This window comes from Antedon bifida, chromosome 5, assembly GCF_963402885.1.
Source record: "Antedon bifida chromosome 5, ecAntBifi1.1, whole genome shotgun sequence".
NCBI lineage: Eukaryota > Metazoa > Echinodermata > Crinoidea > Comatulida > Antedonidae > Antedon > Antedon bifida.
The window spans coordinates 340,385-355,723 of record NC_136230.1 but is presented as its reverse complement, the minus strand read 5'-3'; the positions used below and the strand labels follow the sequence as shown (position 1 = coordinate 355,723).

The 15,339-nt window shown below is 34.2% G+C and overlaps 1 protein-coding gene across 1 annotated transcript; it reads right to left on the bottom strand.

Moving 5' to 3' along the window:
- Nucleotides 1-185: 185 nt before the first annotated feature.
- Nucleotides 186-6,534, bottom strand: LOC144842820 (uncharacterized). The gene is made up of 5 exons (XM_078699370.1): nucleotides 6,272-6,534; nucleotides 4,007-4,583; nucleotides 3,648-3,786; nucleotides 3,043-3,227; nucleotides 186-2,339 (listed from the first exon to the last, which is right to left on the bottom strand). Exons 2-5 carry the CDS (start codon nucleotides 4,565-4,567, stop codon nucleotides 2,097-2,099), a joined length of 1,128 nt encoding a protein of 375 aa, XP_078555496.1. The 5' UTR covers nucleotides 4,568-4,583; nucleotides 6,272-6,534; the 3' UTR covers nucleotides 186-2,096.
- Nucleotides 6,535-15,339: the final 8,805 nt, after the last annotated feature.

Genomic DNA, 15,339 nt, shown 5'->3' with positions numbered 1-15,339 from the left:
AAATCAACTTATTTTGTATCTTTTTGGTTATTTGATGTTCCCAATTTGCATCTTTCTTGTAAGTTTCTCCATTCTTTTACTAAGGACATGTCAAACGTAACGGATATTAAACTTTACGACAATTTCTAGGAAAGTTCAACTACAATGATATGACAATAACCCGGTATAGCAAGTACAACACGCAATAAAGTTTATATTTGTGTATTTATTTAAAATAAATAAACGTTTCTTTGAACAAAGAAACATCTCCTCTTACTTACAATTAATATACATATAATATATATTATAAACAATTGTTGAATACATTTATATTTTTGCATATATGGTGCCGGTACACCATTATACATTGGAATGTTCCATTTGTTAACAGGAATGTAAAATAGGCAAGAGAGTCCCCATAGATCCAGGACAAAGAGTTCATGCATTATTGCCTTGCGGGCAATTGATATAACATTCTAACCTTTTGTGGAATACTGTACAAGTTATTTACACAAATACGAGTTATGTTACTGCTTAATAATAAGTATAGTGGTACTGTAATATACAGTAACTCATTAGGCTTATAAAAAATTGAGGATCCACCAGTAGGCCTAATGTCAACACATGTATGTATCTAGTTAGGCCTACATGAATTATCAAATGGCAGTTCTATTCTATCTCATGGTGGAGGATACAATCGCATGACGTATGATACACTTTAAGTACAAATTTGAGGACCCTCCTATGTTCCTTTTATTAGTGGGAACCAAATTCTGAATGAATACATTAGCTGACAGAATTTGAGGTGGTACTATATTTCCTGGTCGTCGTAAATATTATATATGAAGAACGCATTAAACATGGTAGGCCTCCTATATTTAATTGTATTAGTATACCAGCCGTGTGGCCTACATTCTAATCTGAAACCAGGGAGATCATTTAATCGGTTTCCTGATTTGACACTGCTGTGACATAACCTGAGTTCCCATAACTAAATGTGTAGGCCTAGTAGAGATGCTTGCTATAATACGTTGATATTTATGAACTATTGTTTCCTTAGCTTTTTGTTTGAATAAGACCTATTGTAAATGTAATGAAGTTAACTTTTAAGTTCACTGGGTAAAACAAATTAACCTCATCGTTATCTGGTCCTATCATTGTATTGATTCAAAGTCCCAATTGTAAATTATAAATTGATAAATAGACATCATGATCATGATAAAAGATAATCCCATAATTATATAAAATGTTTTAGTGCTGTGTTCCGATTAATTGGATAAGCAGAGCTGACTCAAGTTGTTTTGTGGAATTCATACATTGAATACGTCATATCAATACTCAAAACTCCATAATCGTTTGGAACTTTGAATAGGCCTACTCCAACATGAGTCAATGCAGGGAGATAATGGATGGAGATTAACTGGAAAAATTGGATAATTATTAGGTAATTTGATAAATTTAGTAGTTCCTTGTGTGGGTTTTTACATCGCGATTATAGTTTTTTAGAAATTCGAGAAGTTTAATAGGGCGAACATTTGAATTACAATTGGTTTCGCATTATTGACCCTGAACAAGCCTCCTATACAATCCGGATACAAAAGACTAGTTTTCTATATACTTTTAAATCAGGATAGGCCTATGGTATGAATAAAAACAGCGTTGTATTTCTAATTCCATTGGAACGGTATGACACAAAATATTGCATTGAACATTTTAGCCATGCGTGTCAATTTGGTGTGACATTGATGTGGAATTAACGAGTGAGAATTAGGCCTATGTTAGTTTGTCAGAATAGTAGATGACTTTTCACCAAATGTGTAATAGTATTAATATGTATACTGTATATATTTATATGTTTCCCATAACCACCCCACCCGAGCATAACCCGATGCATAAAATGTTTATTTCGGATTCATGTAACACAGTTAGTTAGGCCTACTGTTTTGTTCATATACCTGGTAAGGTAAACGAGTGTAATGTTCTCCGCGCGCAATGTTTACACCCCCAGTTCACGCTCTAGATTTCAGTTATAAAAATGCGTTGTACAATAATTATTCGCAAATAATATAACACAGCTGCAAGTTTTGTCATTCCACATTTTTCCACTCTTAACTCTTTCATTCAGTGGTTGTGTGTGGCTTAGTTGTTGGCAGTTCTGGCGAAGACTCTTGTAACCCATACACGCCAAAAAATGATAGTTCGGGGTCCATATTGACTTGATAATCGTCGCTTGAGACCCGTACGCAAATTGTATCTCCCTTTTTAAGTTCGAATACTCCACCGTGGTACTTGCTTGTGTACTCTCGAAATGGAACGGCGCTCTTCATAATCGGTTCCCCATTCACGCAGGTCTCATGGAGCTGTAGAGAAATGAATGTATATGTCAAGAAACTTTGAAATCATTAAAAGACGAAAGAGTTTCTACATTGGAGGAGGTTGACCGAAAATAATAAGTAAGGGTGCCGTGACGCTTAAACCACCAATAAGTAAGGGTGCCGTGACGCACCACCAATTCATTCGAAAAGAAAAATACAAGACGATGTAATAGTACGGATAATTACGTCCAAAACCGAAGATGGTTCCCCTATTTGATATGTTTTGTTATTTTACTACACTAATATTTCCTAGTCAATGTTTTGTGATGGTGTTTGTTGGTGGATTATAATTCGACAATCGGGAGAAAAAGAAGGTTTTCCGATCGAATCTATTTTTAAATTAAAGTATCGTTTTAATAGTTGGTGTATAACCTTGACTTTTGTTAAACGTTCACAACTTTTGAAACTATTATTGTTTACAAGTTGTTGTTTCTAGCGTGACGAACTACTGACCCCTGATATATATTAAAGTGGTTTCTAAAATGCAGTTGAAATAATCTTTGTACTGTACTGTCAGTTAACGAACAATGAGTCCTGTAAATAAAACGATTACAATAATCTGATTCGAAATGACTAAAGTAAGTTTCTGTTGTTGTCGGGTATTTGTATGTTTTCTCATGCTCATTTTAGCGTGGTAAAATTGGCCTTTTTAATGATAATTAATAATTTGATTTTATGACCAACTAACCATAGCATCGTGAGCAGAAGGCTGTGTTTTGTTCACTGGTTCATTTTGATTAATGTCTGACTCTTGATAAAAGTATATTTGACTGTATACAAAGTAGACGCCTGTGTTTTCTATCGTTATGCGTCCTCTGTGGTACGAAATGTGTTCTGATGTCTGCGGCTTGTCCTTCCAACTGGTTATGTAGTCTTTAAAAAGGAAGTTTAATACTTAGATATAATATTAATGATAGTTAAAATAAAACAATTTAAATCTAATAATTGATGGAGTTTGAGGTTAATACACGTAGCTGTAAACAAAGTACATATCAGTAGACCTACTTCTTGTACAAGATTGACAGTTTCTATTATGATTGTATTAGTAGCAATAGGTACCTAGTAGCAAGGTACCTGGATAACTTGTGAACGTGACTCCAGAGACACAAAGTTTAAACAGTGTTAAGTAGACTGTACAGATTACCGGTCGAGCTATTTATAGATTTACAAAGCGGGAGATATTTTTCAGTAGGCCCTACCCATTGGACCTTGGCCAATACATTTCAGGTAGGTTCATGCAGACAATAAACCCCTGGGTTTTTATGACGATTAGTAATACTGTATATACGTTACTTTTCATTTTATTATTTCCGGGTCCAGTGCTTGCTATTCCGTTCACATGGGCAAACGCTGTGCTTTTCTTGATTCCGATAGACTTGTGTGGGACGTTAAGCACAGGCTTATCTAGTAACATCAATCTCTCTTGGACAACCTGGAAACGCAAAAAAAAAAATTTAAATTTCATCCATAGGCCATAGGTCTTAAATTCATCTTTGGCTGTAGTAATTCGTTTCGTCATTTCCGCTTTACGTACATTCGTTGAAATGCAAGGCGATTTCACTCCAGCAATACGACACCGTAATAACGGTGTGATTTGGCATCGTTAAACATACAGTATGTTTTAACTATTAAAGTTCAATTGAAAATGTTACCTCTTCAATGATGGTCTTTATTTGCTTACTATCTTTTGTACAACATTGCAAAATGGATGCCTTTTCGTCCGAAGAATCTTCCTGCGTGTTTGGCACGCAGACGCACTCTCTTTTAGCGTCTTCTCCATCATTCGTCGTTGAGGCACGTTGTGAACTGGTTATTTTCAAAGCTTCTAATTCTGCCTTCAGTTCTGTTAATTGTCTTTCTAAATCATTGGTTCTGTCCTCTATTCTATAAAAACAGATAACGCAACCAGCCACCAAAACTATTAACATAATTACACCGATCACAGCTGTTTTAAAGTTCTTCTGTTTGGCAACGTGTGAATCCGCATTAATGTATACAGGTAGGCCTACGCCTACTTCTACGGGTTCTGATATTCTTCTTACATAGTTTTGATCTTTAACCAGAAATGGTGTTTGTGACGTTGTTGTACTGGATGAACGTCTATATGAAGGACGCCTTCCATTCGCCCAACCTCCATTTTCAACGAAGCAACCTCCATTTTCAACGAAGACGTCGTCTTGTTCGTAGTGCGTCGGGGTATCTTTAGCTTCCATGTTTATGAAATCACATCTGAATGTTAACAACAATAAATAAATGTGTGTTTTTAGCCTACTATTATTAATACAGGTATAGTATTCCTTCGAAACTGCCTGTATTTGTTAGTAACCAAACTCAAATCATACAGCAGATGAATTAAGCAACAGTTTAATCATAAATATTATTAACAGTTTTTAATTTAATAAATGATACAAATTGTATGCTTCTTATTGCGTAATTTCTAATAATAAAACCAGTAAAATCTCTTTTTTAACGTGTTATTGTTCAATATTTCGACATTGATTATTTCATCATCATATACTTTCGATGCCCTTTGTACTTGCAATGTATAGGCCAGAAATAGTTTGTTTTGTATATGACATCCATAAAGATTGGGTGACAAATAAACAAGCAGTCTGGAAATCCCCATTTCCCAGGATGGATATTTAACGACGAATCCAGGCACCGTCGGCTACTTGCTAACCTACCTCGCCCCGGGTTTTTGATTGGTTAATGTAGTTTATCTTATATTATGTTTTTATTATTACAGTTATTTATTATCATAGGTCTACTGTTAGAGCTAGGAAGCCATTTGTCCCTGAATTTGAATATTCCACTCTCGGAACAACTGACTTTAAAAGTTTTTTCTTCTTAGTAAAATGTAATCTTTGTGAAATTGGTGTGGGGAGCCAGTTGTAATCGTGGGGTTTCCGTATGATGTCCCCTTATTGGTTAGTTCCTATATAGTCTTGTGGCAGGATTATACATTGTTAACTTAGTACAATATAAATTCCATACACAACCAGCATAGAATGATGGTTTGTTCACGAACAGTCTTTATTCAATTTTAATATAACAAGTATTACCAAATGTAATACAGACTGCTTCTCTGGATATAGCACAATATAAATAACAATTCTAAATTCTACAAAACTCCAATCTATATTACATTGCATTCTGTTTAAGTTCTAACTCTGTAATTAAATCTTTTTCTCTAAAACTCTCTCTTCCGTACTGTGAGAGTACTGTTGAGAAAAGGGAACATTCTTTGATGATGAGGAAATTGATTGATTAAGGATGTGGATTATTTTATAGGAAAATAAATAAAAAGAGTAGCTAGGGAAACCACCAGGATTATTAATAACTGGAGTAGGGAGAAATAAGGAGAAAGGGTTGCAGAGTGTAACATCGACAATAACTATAGAGAGTGAAAAGAACTGTAGATATTTTGATTTAATAATAAATTAGAAACAGGCCATGTAAGAGAAGATTGTTAAAGAGATTATAGAAGGTAGAATCGAAGGGAGTAAACATACTAATATTTACTAAATTACTGAACGAAAAGAACGAAATTACAACATGGAAAGAGAGAGAGTTATGACAAAACAAATGTAGAAACAAATTGCTATTGAACCTTCCAAGAGATAGAGAACAGAAGAATAACAAATAATAAGAAGAAAATACATTCATTAAAAGAAACCCCACCACTACAAATCTTTTTGGTTTTTTCTCGTAATACCAATCATCTAAACAAAATATATTTTCAGTTTATGTCCTAGGACAGTATCAAGATATTGATTTTAATTTTAATTTTAATAAATTTTTAAGCTATGGTGGTTATACAGTATTGTAATTAAATTTGCTTATTTATTATGTCCCAAATGTCGAAAGTTCTTGTATCTTTCAAATACAAAAAATCATGTTTAGATCTATGATCCTACCTGTTTATGATCAGCAAGCATTAATCGCAGCAATAAGGCTAATAACGCAACGGTTTTACGAAAGCGTTTTAAATTTGATCCTTATGATTTATGAATGTCCATAGAATTTAGCAGTTATCCGATTATGTGTGCACCAACATCTGTATTCACAAGATGATCTGTGCACATACACACAACCTGCGTCCACCCTGTGATGATCTGCGCACACGTGAAGGCTGCGCGTACATAAAGTGATTCACACACTTCCGTTATTCGTGGTTGTCTCTATGGAAGACAGAACACAATAAACCGAACTCTAACCGTCGCCTGCTATTCAAGTGTTTTTGTTGTGGGCCAAAACAAGATATAAAATTGAGGGCGGAATTATTTTTGTTTGATTCTCTACTATAGGAACTTTATTGAAATGTTAAGACTAGTGATCCGAGTTTGAGCAGATCCAGCTTTCCAAACTTTTGCCAATTAGAAAAATGTTACCTGGAGAAAAAGTCATTAATGGCAATTTGACTACATGTTAATTAGAAATGATAATGTCGTGTAATTGTTTTTTCTTTCCTAAGAGCATTTCCTGGGACATTTTTTTATATACAATTGGCCATTGAACCTAATACAGCAATATAAATAATAACAATACAATAAATGTATGTGTGCGTTAAATAAAGCTTTCTATTTTTAAAAGCAAAGTAAATGAACTTTGCAAGGTTAGAATATATGTTTTCTTTTTTTTACTTGACATTGATAAAATAAATGTTTCAACAGTAGGGTCCTAGTGAGTAAAAAGATAAAAGTAATTGCAATTGTTTTGTTCTTAAAATATTATATAAAGGACAAAAAATGAAACTCGTTTTCTACTAAATTATTGTTACAAACTTTACAAATTCTTGTAATTCAGGAAGGTCTAAATCTTTCACTGATGGCTGTATTGTTATCATCAGATTTATATCGATTGCATGGTAGAGATAAAAGAGTTTTCTTTCTTACACAACAAATTCACAATGATATATTAAATTATCATGTATTTGATCGTTAAAGTGGTATTCTGTCAACATTTATTGTCAAGTAGAAAAGCAACATTACAGTACTGTATAGTCTGTTGATTATTGATAACCATGACAACTTATTTCATTTATCACAAACAAATAACAGTAATTCGAAAAATAAAAACTAAATCAAATTAGTGTAACCATTAACAATGATCTAGTTCTTTAAATCAAATTATATAATAGGGACATAGTTTAGTAGCTGTAGTCATTTGTCAGTTTGTGAGGATGTGCCACAAGTCGATCGAATGTCGGTCCAAAACGTTGGCGGATTGTCCAATGAATGGTATTGAAGCATTCTAATCTTAGGTTGTACATTATGGGATCGTTCATTCTTGGATCATATTTGGCATACACACGCCTTGATATGTAACAAAGTACATTACAGTCGTTGAACGAATTGTTTGAATTGTTGCTGTTGCTTTGGAAAAATGGAAAATTGTTTTAATGGCTCAGACGAGTGGGAAGAATCATGGGAGAAATCATCAGCAATGAAGATAGATATTTTAACATTTTTTCTAGGTGTGCTTTCTTTCACTTTGAATACAATGGTGGTAATGTTGTTCATGACAAATAAGACATTGAGAAAATCAAGGAACATTTTTACTTGTTTGTTAGCCGTTGTCGACGCAACTGGAAGCGTATTCATACTTCTCGCTATTACACTCCAAATTGAAGATGAGCGCATTGATACGTTCTTTTTTTGTTTTACCGATGGGTTACTTCACTCGTCATCTTTGGTAATAGCTGCTATTGGCATCGACCGTTCAATTGCTCTTATATGGGCACCTATGAGGTACTATGTGGTTGTCACTACTAGACGTTACATGATAGCAAGTGCCTTCATCGTGATAGTACCGTCTATATTTCGCGTTTTACTCACTACCGTATTCGACTGGACTACAGCACTTGCTGCATGCTGCATCATGGTTATCCTAACAGAAATATTCACCACATTGTTGTATATCAACATATATAAACAACTTAAGAAACATCGGGTCAATGTAGGTACAATATCATCAAACGAAATCAATGATTTCAGACAAGTATTAAAGACATTCAGTACAATAGTATTTGTATTTATTGTAACAATGGGTACGAGTGCAGTGGTTTACCTCGTGACGTATTTTGCAAACTGTTCTAAAATACCAACAATAATTCTAATGATTAATGAGATGGCATATGTGCTGATGCTTTTGAATTCCCTTGCAAATCCTGTAATTTATTGGATACATTTATCCGAATTTCGAAAATCGTTGAAAAACCAATTTTTAAAGAAAGTAATGTGTTGTAAGACCAACGACAGACGAATTCAACCTGTTTCATAAAATATATGACTAGTAGTTTTTATATCCGTCACTTGTGTTTAAAATAATTACTTGATTGTAATTTGGAACTTATTTTTAGGGTAGCATAGCCTGTACTGTCATAAATACTTGGTTCCCACTAGGATGCAATGCAAGGACGTAGACGCAACGCAAGCGACTTGACCAATGACAAGCGACAGTTCGAATAATCCATCGCTTGTGATTGGTCAAATCACTTACGTTGCGCTTACGTCTTTGCGTTGAGTCCTAGTGGAAACCAAGCTTTAGGCCTCCTGGTCGTGTCAAGCCCCACTGATACTAAACGCGTGTCTAGCGATTACAACAAGAACTCATAATATGCATCAAGACAATTTACGAATCATCAATACGTTGTCCATAGCAACAATGTATTATGATGTGAATTAATAATTGACCAATCCATAAACTTCAATCAAATGAAAATGACATGCAATTAAGGTTGGAGATGTCAACAGCATGAAGTATTTATACGAACCTTTCAAATTACCATGTTCGTTAATCTCAGCAGAATCATCGTTCTACATTGTGCTGTGGATCCTACAAGGAAATGATCTGTATTAATTAAGTAATAACTTAAGAAAGTATTTCAGTAAAGTCAAATGACTTAGGTAGGTCAGACTGCAACATAACCATTTTACCAGTTCATGTGAAGTTCGATATTCTGTAGGCCTACTATTGTCACGAAATAACTATTGACAGTTCTAAAACGTGTAGTATCGTACTTTTAGTGTTGTGTTGAAACTAACAAAATGGAAAGTTGCAACAGCAATCATACTGAATTTTGGGATACAATGAGTATTTCTGATAACAAGAAGATGATGATTGTTATATCAGTTATTTGTCCAATTTCGTTTTTAGCAAATCTACTTGTTATAATGTTATTCTTTACCAACAAGCGATTACGAAAGACAAAAACAATGTTTATTGGTTTATTAGCTGTAATAGATGCAGGCTCTAGCATATCGATGTTGCCGACGTCAGCATGTATAATATATTTACCGTCTAATGTAATCTTGCATGCTGTATTAAGTTCGATAACTGAGGGATTGTTATTGTCTTCTACGCTAGCCATCAGTGCCATCGCCGTAGACCGTTCGATCGCGCTCACTTGGGCACCTTTAAAGTACCACGTGATCTCAACAACGCGTCGTTATCTTGTTGCGTGTGTTCTCATTGTTGTGATGCCATTGACGTATATAAGCATACTCAACGTCACAAACCAAAATGACTTAACAATATTATTTTTACATACTAGTATGATTTTTATAGTAATCATAATAACGGTAATGTTATACGTAAATATATACAAAGGGCTTCAGCAGCAACGCTCGAGTCAGCCGATAACTGCGAATGACATTGCAGAATTTAAAAAGATACTGAAAACCTTCAGCATCATATTAGGTATTTTTATAATATCTTGGGGACCAATCGTGGCTCTTGGTGTTACAGTGTATTTCATAGACTGTTTAGCGTTTTCTAGAATATTATCTTTCATTACACTTTCATGTTATATATTCACTGTTTCAAATTCGATTGCAAATCCTTTTCTTTACTGGCTTCATCTTTCAGATTTCAGGAAAGCATTACGTCATACTTTTTACAAAATTGTACCATTGTTTAATAGATAATGATATTTAAAAAATATCAATTGGGTTTACGTTTTTCACTCATCCAGGTGAAGCATGAAGGATCTTTCAAGATTTTCCGGCGCCGGCAAATCAAATCGAACGCCAATGTTTCGTTTTTACGACGCTCCACCCGGCCCCGTCTATCGATATGCGCGTAGCAAAACGACACATTGACGTTTTTGATTTGCCGGCGCCGGATCGGAACCGCGCCGGAACAGATGTGAAAGGCCCTTTAAAAAGGTAAATTACGTCCAGTGATTTATGTTATGTCAATTGGGTTAATATGGAATTGAGTATGATGTCATACATATTTTGTCATGTCATACATATTGATTTTTCTTATATCAAATAAAGCATCAGCATATACCATCTTTATTATTGAATAATTGTTATTGTAATAAGATGCCTGAGACAGTACAGCGTTTCCGTTTTGTAAGTGGTACGTATTGATTTTAATATTTAATTTCAAAATTTCTCGATTAAAAAAATGACATCTCCCAGCGCATGTACACAACTGAAAAAGTGCTTTGAAGATATAGGAACAAATATATATTCAAATATGATTATATATATTTTTATATATATTCAAAAATAGAAGGCGAAACTGAAAATGGATTGCAATTATACTAGTTCGTACGAAGCTTATTCAAGTTTTTTCTACACTATCTTAATACCAGTGATTCTTTCCGTACTGTGTACTTTGTCATTTTTTGCAAACACTTTGGTTGTGATACTCATTTTTTTTAACAGGCGTTTGCAGGAAGTGCGACATGTTTTTATAGGTCTACTTGCGATTTTAGACACATTAATTAGCATATTTATGGCTCCTAACTTCCTGACGATGATCTATTCCACGAATGCATTACCATTGATGTACTTGTGCGATGCTATGATGTTAGCGTCTATAGTAACAATTTCGGCAATTGCTGTTGATCGTTCTATAGCCCTTGTATGGGCACCTTTAAAGTATGGTTCTATTGCCACAACCCGACGCTATATCATTACGTGTTGTTTGGTTGTAATATTGTCGTTCGCATTCATGGCTGTTGTATATGAATCAGATAAAGGCTTTAAAACACTTCTTGTTATATTCAGCATTACTTCGTTTTCACTAATATTTATCACAGTATATTTATATGTAAATATCTACAGAAAACTTCGACATCAACGTTCAAACATACAGTCTTTTTCGAACGATATCGACGAATTCAACCGTCTTTTCAAAGCATTTTGTATAATTATAGGAGTATTTGTCCTAACATGGTTACCATTTACGGCTGTTTCAGTGCTATACGCTTTTCTTGATTGTGAATCACGTACAAACATGCTAATTTTCAGTTTTGGCATAACTTATGTGGGTATGATTATAAACTCGCTAGTGAATCCGGTTATTTATTGGTTCCATCTTTCAGACTTTCGAAAAGCGTTTAATGACCAGATTCGCAATATTGGTATCTGTCAACGAGGAAATAAACGAATTGTACCGTTTGTAAAATAGTGAATATAGTAATTGGTAATTCACTGTTTCTTTAATTTAATAAATCATGTCTTGTTAGATAGATTTAAAGGGCATTTTGTCGACTATTATTAAAATGAAATTAGCTTAATGACTTCACACGCGTAAATAAGTCGTGTCGTTTTTATCAGGATTTAAACGCGCTTTATAATTGTTCTCTAATGTGTCGTCATAGAGCCTCATATATGATGCAATTGGTGCAAACCTAACATAATAGGTAGGGCCTAGATTATTTACAGATATTGGATATTGGATAACCCAATGAATCTGTCAGAATTTGAAAAAAAAGAAGTACGATTGCGTGCAAGTAAGGTTGGAGATGTCAACAGAATGTAGGCCTATTTACGAACCTTTCAAATTACCATGTTCGTTAATCTCAGCAGAATCATCGTTCTACATTGTGCTGTGGATCCCAAGGAAATGATCTGTATTAACTAAGTAATAACTTAAGAAAGTACTTCAGTAAAGTCAAAAGACTTCAGATACATCAGTCAGACTGCAACATCACCATTTTACCGGTTCGTGAGAAGTTGGATATTCTGTTAGACCTACTATTGTGATGAAATAACTATTGACAGTTCTAAAACGTGTAGTATCGTACTTTTAGTGTTGTGTTGAAACTAACAAAATGGAAAGTTGCAACAATTGTTTGTTGAAAGATGCATAACGTGCGTATCTGAGACAGTACAGAGTTTCCGTGGATTGTAAGTTGTAACGTATTGATTTTAACATCCGACACGTCACTCATAATTTAAACATGATCCTTGGTTTAAAAAAACTGAATTTGATGACGTCTGGATCTGTATAACGTAATGTAGTATTTCTCTGGCGAGCACAGAACTGAACGAGTGCTTGGAAGATAAAGAGAAACGTACAACTGTAGATTCAAAAATAGAAGGCGAAACTGAAAATGGATTGCAGTAATACTAGTTCGTACGAAGCTTATTCAAGTTTTTTCTACACTATCTTCATACCAGTGATTCTTTCCGTACTGTGTACTTTGTCATTTTTAGCAAACACTTTGGTTGTGATACTCATGTTTTTAAACAGGCGTTTGCAGGAAGTGCGACATGTTTTTATAGGTCTACTTGCGATTTTAGACGCTTTAATGAGCATATTTATTGTTCCTAACTTTTTTACGATGGGTTATTACACGAATGTATCATTATCATTGATGTACTTGTGCGATGCTATGATGCTAGCGTCTATAGTAACAATTTCGGCAATTGCTGTTGATCGTTCTATAGCACTTGTATGGTCACCTTTAAAGTATGGTTCTATTGCCACAACCCGACGCTATATCATTACGTGTTGTTTGATTGTAATATTGTCGTTCGGAACCATGATTATTGCGTATCTTTTAAACCATAAATCAATTCTTGTTATATTCAGCATTACTTCGTTTTCACTAATACTCATCACAGTATATTTATATGTAAATATCTACAGAAAACTTCGACATCAACGTTCAAACACACAGTTTTTTTCAAACGATATCGACGAATTCAACCGTCTTTTCAAAGCATTTTGTATAATTATAGGAGTATTTGTCCTAACATGGTTACCATTTGCGGCTATTTCAGCGCTACACGCTTTTTTTTATTGTAAATCACAAACAAAAATGATAATTTTCGGTTTTGGCATAACTTATGTGGGTATGGTTATAAACTCACTCGTAAATCCGATTATTTATTGGTTCCATCTTTCAGACTTTCGAAAAGCGTTTAATGACCAGATTCGCAATATTGGTATCTGTCAACGAGGAAATCAACGAATTGTACCGTTTGTAAAATAGTAACTATAGTAATTGGTAATTCACTGTTTCTTTACTTTAATAAATTATGTCTTAGGGAATTTTGTCGCCTATAATTAAAATGAAATTAGCTTAATGACTTCACACGCGTAAATAAGACGTGTCGTTTTTATCAGGATTTAAACGCGCGTTTTAATTGTTCTCTAATGTGTCGTCATGCATAGAGCCTCATATATGATGCAATTGGTGCAAACCTGAAATAATAGGTAGGGCCTAGATTATTTACAGATATTGATTTTAATAAACCACAAATCTATCAGAATTTGAAAAAAAGAAGTACGATTGCGTGCAAGTAAGGCTGGAGATGTAAACAGAATGTTTTTACGAACCTTTAGAATTACCATGTTCGTTATTCTCAGCAGAATCATGTGGATCCCACAAGGAAATGATTTGTAATAATTAAGTAATAACTTGAAGAAAGTACTTCAGTAAAGTCAAATGACTTCAGACACATCTGTCAGACTGCAACATCACCATTTTACCGGTTCATGAGAAGTTGGCAATTCTGTAGACCTACTTATTGTCACGAAATAACTATTGACAGTTCTAAAACGTGTAGTATCGTACTTTTAGTGTTGTGTTGAAACTAACAAAATGGAAAGTTGCAACAATTATTGTTTGTTGAAAGATGCATAACGTGCGTATCAGAGACAGTACAGAGTTTCCGTGGATTGTAAGTTGTAACGTATTGATTTTAATATCCGACACGTCACTCATAATTTACACATGATCCTTGGGTTAAAAAAAATGATTTTGATGAAAACGCCTGGATCTGTATAACTTAATGTAATATTTCTTCGGCGAGCACATAACTGAACGAGTGCTTGGAAGATAAAGAGAAACTTGTTACAACTGTAGATTCAAAAATAGAAGGCGACACTGAACATGGATTACAGTAATACTAGTTCGTACGAAGCTTATTCAAGTTTTTTCTACACTATCTTAATACCAGTGATTCTTTCCGTACTGTGTACTTTGTCATTTTTAGCAAACACTTTGGTTGTGATACTCATGTTTTTAAACAGGCATTTGCAAAAAGTGCGACATGTTTTTATAGGTCTACTTGCGATTTTAGACGCTTTAATGAGCATATTTATTGTTCCTAACTTTTTTACGATGGGTTATTACACGAATGCATCATTATCATTGATGTGCCTATGTGATGCTATAATGCTAGCGTCTATGGTAACAATTTCGGCAATTGCTGTTGATCGTTCTATAGCCCTTGTATGGGCACCTTTAAAGTATGGTTCTATTGCCACAACCCGACGCTATATCATTACGTGTTGTTTGATTGTAATATTGTCGTTTGGAACCATGATTTTTGCGTATCTCTTAAACCTTAAATCACTTCTTTTTATACTCCTTATTACTTCATTTTCACCAATATTTATCACAGTATATTTATATGTAAATATCTACAGAAAACTTCGACATCAACGTTCAAACATACAGTCTTTTTCGAACGATATCGACGAATTCAACCGTCTTTTCAAAGCATTTTGTATAATTATAGGAGTATTTGTCCTAACATGGTTACCATTTACGGCTGTTTCAGTGCTGTACAAAGTACTTTATTGGGAATCAAATACAACAATACTGCATTTCAGTTTTAGCATAACTTATGTGGGTATAACTATAAACTCGCTCGTAAATCCGATTATTTATTGGTTCCATCTTTCAGACTTTCGAAAAGCGTTTAATGACCAGATTCGCAATATTGGTATC

Coding starts and splice junctions, on each gene's coding strand:
- LOC144842820 (XM_078699370.1), bottom strand. CDS start 4,567: ATGGAAGCTAAAGATACCCCGACGCACTACGAACAAGACGACGTCTTC. Junction 3,787..4,006: donor TAAAGACCATCATTGAAGAG/GTAACATTTTCA, acceptor TTGCGTTTCCAG/GTTGTCCAAGAGAGATTGAT. Junction 3,228..3,647: donor CGGAAATAATAAAATGAAAA/GTAACGTATATA, acceptor TCCTTTTTAAAG/ACTACATAACCAGTTGGAAG.